Source organism: Pituophis catenifer, unplaced genomic scaffold, assembly GCF_029215685.1.
Source record: "Pituophis catenifer annectens isolate HBS135680 unplaced genomic scaffold, rPitCat1.0.hap2 SCAF_11, whole genome shotgun sequence".
NCBI lineage: Eukaryota > Metazoa > Chordata > Lepidosauria > Squamata > Colubridae > Pituophis > Pituophis catenifer.
In genome coordinates this window covers 4,865,309-4,872,434 of record NW_027256891.1, presented here as the reverse complement: position 1 = coordinate 4,872,434, position 7,126 = coordinate 4,865,309, and the positions used below count along the sequence as shown (strand labels likewise).

The window sequence follows — 7,126 nt, the reverse complement described above, 5'->3', positions numbered from 1 at the left end:
ACCTTTAAGACTTGTGGACTTCAAGACTTTTGTATGATGATGTGTTTTAAAAAAATAAAAAAAAATTGTTCAATAAAAAAAGACTTGTGGACTTCAACTCCCAGAATTCCCCAGCCAGTCAATCCTACTTCTTCCTCAAGTCTTAAAGTTGCCACGTTTGGACACACACACACACACACACACACACACACACACACACACACACACTATATTGGGGTGTCAAATTCAATTTCACTGAGAGCCACATCAGGGTTGTGGTTGACCTTGTGTGGGTGTGGCCAGCTGGGTGGGCGTGGCCAGCTTGACCCACTCCCCAAACTGCTGGCATGTTTCCTCTTTGCATTGGGTAGACCAGGCTGAAGTGACGTGGGCTGGCCCCTTACATTTTCCAGGATGGCCCTGCAGGCCAGATCCAACCACATCGCGGGCAGGATCCATCCCGCGGACCTTGAGTTTGACACCGCTGCTCCAAGGGTGAAATTCAGCAGGTTCTGACAGGTTCTGGAGAACTGGTAGCAGAAATTTTGAGCAGTTCGGAGAACCGGCAAATACCACCTCTGGCTGGTCCCAGAGCGGGGTGGGAATGGAGATTTTGCAATATCCTTTCTCTGCCGCACTCACCAAGCCACGCCCACCAAGCCACACCACGCCCACAGAACCGGTAGTAAAAAAAAATTGGATTTCACCACTGCCCTGTTCTATATGCACAGACCCTCTTCTTCCCTAATTGAGTTTGAGCTGAACAAACTTGCAGTGTGTTAGTGCACTGATAAAATTTCTCTCTCCTAATAAACCTGATATTATTTCTAGCTCCGTCATGCAAGCGATGACGTAGTTGATGTCCTCTCCTCTATGAGTGTCCACTCCAGCTGATGCAAAGCTCTGCTGTTTCTCTCTAGATTCAGGTTTCATCACCTACCCGCCCATTTCGACTTCCCACACTCCCTGGGTGACCACAGTTGACAAGGCCTCCAGTGCTTCCGACAGCAGCCACTGGGAATACGCGGGCTCAAGGAGAGAGAGGGACCGAGAGCGGGACCGGACCCCCACCACAAGCGAATATAGCAAGTGAGTGTGGCTCCTACCGCAATATTTATCATGGTACAGCTACATAATTCAAGTTTGAAACTGAAGCCAGAATCACAACGTAATCACTACAATAATATACAAGTAGTCCTCGACATACGACCCCAATTGAGCTGAAAATTTATGTTGTTAAGCAAGACAGTTGGTAAGTGAGACTTACCTCATTTTATGACCTTTCTTGCCATGGTTGTTAGCATGGTTGCTAATGAATCTGGCTTCCCCATTGACTTTGCTTGTCAGATGGTTGCAAAAGGGGATCACGTGGCTTTGGAGCACTGCAACCGTCATAAATATGAACCCGTTGCCAAGCGGTTGGCTTTCAGCCAACCGCTTTCAGACCGTGGAGATGCTGCAATGGTCGTAAGTGTGAAAAACAGTCATAAGTCATTTTTTCTAACCTGTTGTAACTTTGGTCACTAAATGAATGGTTGTAACTCGAGGACTACCTGCATTCATTGTTTTCTTTCTGTCCTATCTTTTTTTCTGGTCAACAATCGGCATGTGGAAGATCTTGGCTTGTATTACAGATAAAAACATGAGCCTTTCATGTTACAAGACAAAGGGTGAACTAAAGAGCTGAGAAGTTAGATTCCATAGCTGGTAAGAGATAAGCTTAGTTTAATTGCCCGAAATAACTCAGCTTTTCTTGGCAGCGAAGTCAAGTTATTTTGACACATTAGTGTTAAGTCCACAAAATATCACAAACGGAAATTTTAAGAACAAACCACAGCGAGAAGAAATGAATAACCAGGTTGAGACTACCTGAGGCCATAATGATAGGCTTTCAGTTTGTTTTCAGCTTTTAAAAGAATTTATTTGGGTTTAAAAGTAGAAACGGAAGAGGACGCTTTTGGGAGACAAACTGCTCACACATCCCCTTCCTTAGACCTCCCAGATGGTTTGCTGGGATTAGCATTTTAAAAATTGGGATGCCTATTGTTTGATTCTCCAATTCGGAGTGTGAAATTCCTGTCTCCCCCAGCCAGTTCCTGTACTGTATAGGCATGTCAGATTGTTGTGCTCCTTCAAAAAATTAAGATGTTCACCCCACGCATGGCCACCCTAAATCAGAAATCGGCTTGAATACTGAATAACCTCCCCACTCCTGTTCTGATGTGGTGGAATGTAGTCTGGAGTCCCAGGAGGGAGGAGCTGCCCCCCCAGAGGGCCAAGGGGCAGCAGAGCTTGGAATGTCTGGTAGGCAGGAAAAGGATCAAGATGGAGTATATCCATATTTATGCAGATAGTTGCTTTAGTCTGGCAAGATTTTGTCTGTAGGCAAACAACGAAGTAAAGTCTAACAAAGAGAAGGACCAGGGGTGACATGATAGCAGTCTTCCAATATTTGAGGGGCTACCACAAAGAAGACAAGATCAATCTGTTCTCCAAAGCACCTGAGGGCAGGACAAGAAGTACTGGATGGAAACCTATCAAGGAGAGAAGCAACCTAGAACTAAGGAGAAACTTCCTGACAGTGAGAACAATTAATCGGTGGAACTGCTTGCCACCAGAAGTTCTGGTTGCTCCATCACTTGAGGTTTTAAAGAAAAGATTGGACAGCCATTTATCTGAAATGGTAGAGGGTCTTCTGCTTGAACAAGTGTTGGACTAGAAGACCTCCAAGGTCCCTTCCAACTCTGTTGTTCTGTTACTCAGAAGTAGTCCATGCGTTGCTCTTGGTTTTTGAGCCTGACACCCATACTTCGTTCTTCTCTCCTAGTGACGATGAGAGGTACCGTTATTATAGCCGGGAACGCAGTTACGATTTTGAGCGTGACTACCGCAGGAGTAGAGATCGCAGTCGTGAACGAGAAGATCGTCACCGGGAAAGGAGGCACAGAGACAAAGAAGAGAGCAGCAAACATAAATCATCACGCCGGTAAGTCACTGCCTGCTCCTATTTTTGGTTCAGGCCAAATGCTTTTAAATGTAGTGATAATAGAGGTAGTCCTTGACTTACAAGCACAATTGAGCCCAAAATTTCTGTTGTTAAGTAAGACATTTGTTAAGTGAGTTTTGCCCCATTTAATGGCTTTTTTTTGCCACAGCTGTTAAGTGAATAAAAGGAGAAATTTTCTGACCGTGAAAGCAATCAACCAATGGAACAGACTTTGCCTTCAGAAGTTGTGGGAGCTTCATCGCTGGAAGCCTTCCAGAAGAGATTGGACTGCCATCTGTCAAAAATGGTGTAGGGTCTCCTGCTTGGGTGGGGGGTTGGACTAGATGACCTACAAGGTCCCTTCCAATTCTGTTAATCTATCTGCATGAATCACTGCAGTTGATAAGTTAGCAACCCGATTGTTGAGTGAACCTGGCTTCCCCATTGACTTTGCTTATGATGGTTGTTGCTTATGCTGCAACCGTCATAAATATGAACCAGTTGCCAAGCATCTGAATTTTGATCACATGATCATGGGGATGCTGCAAAGGTCATAACAGTGAAAAACGGTGGCAACTCATTTTTTTCAGTGACGTTGTAACTTTGAACAATCACTAAATGAACTGGTGTACGTTGAGGACTACCTATAGTAGCGCTGAACTGTATTCCAAACTAAGTTTGAGTTAGTGAAAACAAATCTCTACCTTGCCTGCTCTAGTTAAAAGCTTCTGGTCAGTTAAAGACTGTTCCCATATTGTGGCTATCTTTCAGCTAGACTTGGAGAAAATTCTTCAAAAGTCTGGAGTCTCCACCAGAGGGAACCTCTTGGCCAGCATTGCCATGAGGGGGAGCTGAAGAGGGCAGAGGGAGGACAGGAGGGAGGGCCATTGCCAAGGCAAGACTTAGATAAGAGATTCTTGTGCCCTGGTCAAGGAAGTTACTTAGAGACTGTCTCCATCAAGTTCTGCCTGGTTCACCTGAAGATAAGGGGAAGGAGGAGGGAGTTACTAGAACTTTACAATGAAGGTAGCCCTGATCTACAGGTAGTCCTTGACTTGTGACCAGTCATTTAGAGACCGGATGGACCTACCTGGGGGTTACCTATGACCCAGATTCAAAATTCCGAAGGTGAGGGCCACCAGGTCACACTTACACCTGTTTGCAGTGTCTCAAGGTCACATGACAGGGTTTTATGACTGCCACTCACTTCCGGTTTTTGGCAAAACTGCCATAGCAAGCCATTGGTTCACTTTACGACCACCTATTAAGATTTGCTTAATGGCCGAGTGATTTGCTTAAATTTTATGCAAAAAAAGGTAAAATCGCATTTTATGACAATCTTAACTTGCAACCATGATTATTAGGCTCCCTTATGGTCATCACTCTCTATAATTTTAGTTTCTTAGGCTGGTCTGCCTTGTAGGGCTGACAGTATCATTGGCTGGAAGAAGGTCTGTGCTAAAGCAGGTAATGAATTAGTGACCCTCACAGTGAAAATGTAGAATCATAGAGCTGGAAGGGACCTCAGAGGTCTTCTAGTCCAACCCCCTGCTAAAGGCAGGAAATCTTATACCATCCCAGTAAAGTGGTTTCCCAAACTTTTTTGGGACACCTCTATTGTCAAATGATGGACCACCCACCAGGAGGCAGGATAAGCTATTGAAAACATGCTGGTCATCAGGTTTTTTCAGCCTCGTTTGGGATGGCCAGAATTGATTGTACTCAAGTATTCTCTTCAACCTTATGTGAATACTGGAAGCAGGCAGGCATGATGGGTTAACCGTTAGGCTTATCCAGTCAATGACACAAAATGTTTTTAAGTAATGGCATCTATTTAATATGTCTGTTTACTAGCACACTGCCTTCTGTTCTTTTCATAGACTAATATTTTTCTTGCCTATCACAATGTTGAGCTACTGATTTCTAATAAGGTGTGTGTGGAATCTCTTTAAGAAGTGTTATCTTTCTAGGTTAGGGCTTAAAAAGCTCAACATCAACAAGCCACATGAATGAAGGCAACATATCCCAGGATAATGTTGCAGGATCCAATCTGGGTCAGTCACTGGGACCAGAGGTTTAGTCTTCTGAGCTTTCAGACTCGTGCTGGAGCCCATCCTCCGGGAACTTCTCTCTCTCACCAGAATTTGGTGAGAACATTCAGGTGAGAGAGAAGTTCCCTGAGGATGGGCTCCAGCACGAATCTGAAAGCTCAGAAGACTAAACTTCTGGTCCCAGTGACTGACCCAGATTGGATCCTTTATCAACCATTCTGTTGCATTTGTTCATCAGAGCTTACGCTGTGCTTCTTTCCTGGTCCTCCATCAGCAAGCAGCATGAGAGTGAAGAAGGGGAAAGCCACCGTCGACACAAGCACAAAAAGAACAAGCGCAACAAAGAGGAGAAGGAGGCAAGTGAAGATGGACTTGCAGAAGGAAACGAACAGGACGCCAAGGAGTAGCGAACCTGGACTCCACCAACCAAGGGTGGTGCCTCTCCAGCCAACATTTCCATTTTGGGTGATCTTCTTCGTGGGCTTCATGTCTGAGACGACAGAGGTGCCCAAACATGAACACAGATTGGGTTGCCAACATGGAAAGTGCAGGACTTTGAGGAGAGGACCCAATCCAGCACCTCTGGCCTTGAGTGGTTCTATAGGCAGGCCAACTCCATTGTGTCAGATCCTATGGCTTCTGATGGGAGTCCGTTTCAGCAGGAATTAATGCATTTAAAGACTAGGACAATATTGGGGAATTATTACTGTTTCCGTTTTTAAAAAGAAGCAGGACATGGAACTGTTTTGGTACAAGAAGAAACCAGTGTTAGGTCATCCTCCAAGCCAGGCAATCTGGCTCCTATAAGCTAGTCCCATTTCTCTTTTGCCCCTTAATTGTAGCTTTGAACTTTGGACTTCATTCAAGGAAAGCTTGGTGGGAAACCACAAGTCAGCCACTGGAACAGTTCTGGCCCATGAAATGTCCAGTTTCTCTGAGAAGGCCATTTCTACCTAGGCCTCTGGAGTCTTCCAGATCAGAGAGTTTTATTATGACCAGGTTGAGTGGGCTTCGTGGTGAACTTCAATAGGGCCACCTTTTCAAAGTCGGCCTTAAGTAGTTTGACACAAGCTACTTACTTATCAAAAGTAAGTACTTTTTTACCTAAACGAAGTTAAACATTGGCAATTTATCTCTAAGTCTCAGAGTCACTTTTCACAACTCTTAAAACACTAAATGTAGACATAGGATTTGTGGTTTCCTTTGGAAAAGAATACGTGAGAAGGTACTCTTAAGGCCATCGCTCTTTTACGCACATCCCATCCTTGCATTATCTTCCACCCGTGGGAAATGTTTAAAAACGCTTCCTAAAAATCATTTCAAATTTATACTTTTTTTGTATTGTAGTTATGCGAGTTTGAGTGTTTATATGAAACTAACAACCTTGGACATGTGAGCCAGTATACCCATTGTATTTTGATTTGTATGCTATGATGGTGCTGTGAATGGGTCGATAACAGAAAATACGTAGGAAAGAAAACTTTGGGGGGGGGAATGTGATTAGTTTCTGTGTGGTCATGGCATCTAGGACTCGGTGAAAGCAGCACTTAATACTAAATTTTACACTGCAAACTTAATTCACAGAAGCTTTCTTGCTGTTTTGTTTGTCATATGGAAGTAGTGTGTTCTTAAGTCTCTCGGATGATACAGGCCAACAGTGTCTTCAGGAGGACAAAATATGGCCCACGAGTTCACATTTCACTTTCTAGACCAGTGTTTTTCAACCGTGGCAACTTGAAGTTCAATCAGAATAGAATAGAGCTGAAAGGGACCTTTAAGGTCATCTAGTCCAACCCCCTGCTCAAGCAGACTACCTACACATTTTGAGACCAGTGGCTGACCAGTCCCTTCTTAAAACCCTCCAGTGATGGAGCTCCCACAACTTCTGAAGGGAAGCCGTTCCACTGGTTAATTCTCACGGTCAAGAAATTTCTCCTTAGTTCTAGGCTGCTTCTCTCCTTGATTAGTTTCCATCCACTGTTTCTTGTCCTGCTTTCTGGTGCTTTGGAGAATAGGTTGAGCCCCTCTTCTTCATGGCAGGCCCTCAAATACTGGAATCCTGCCATCATTTGAGGGTCAATTCTGGAAGTTGGTCCTCACATTTTCCGGT

At 44.4% G+C, this 7,126-nt stretch overlaps 1 protein-coding gene across 1 annotated transcript; it reads left to right on the top strand.

The window, feature by feature from the left end:
• The first annotated feature begins 393 nt into the window (after positions 1-393).
• Positions 394-6,548, top strand: LOC139322859 (uncharacterized). Its single transcript, XM_070952109.1, has 4 exons — positions 394-474; positions 960-1,068; positions 2,807-2,965; positions 5,291-6,548. The coding sequence occupies exons 1-4, from the start codon at positions 394-396 to the stop codon at positions 5,683-5,685; spliced, it is 744 nt and encodes a 247-aa protein (XP_070808210.1). The 3' UTR covers positions 5,686-6,548.
• The last annotated feature ends 578 nt before the right edge of the window (positions 6,549-7,126 follow it).

Excerpts from the sequence above, each read along its gene's own strand:
- LOC139322859 (XM_070952109.1), top strand. The coding sequence starts at position 394 with ATGGCCCTGCAGGCCAGATCCAACCACATCGCGGGCAGGATCCATCCC. Across the intron at positions 475-959 it reads TTGACACCGCTGCTCCAAGG|TTGACAAGGCCTCCAGTGCT; the intron begins GTGAAATTCAGC and ends GGGTGACCACAG. Across the intron at positions 1,069-2,806 it reads ACCACAAGCGAATATAGCAA|TGACGATGAGAGGTACCGTT; the intron begins GTGAGTGTGGCT and ends CTTCTCTCCTAG.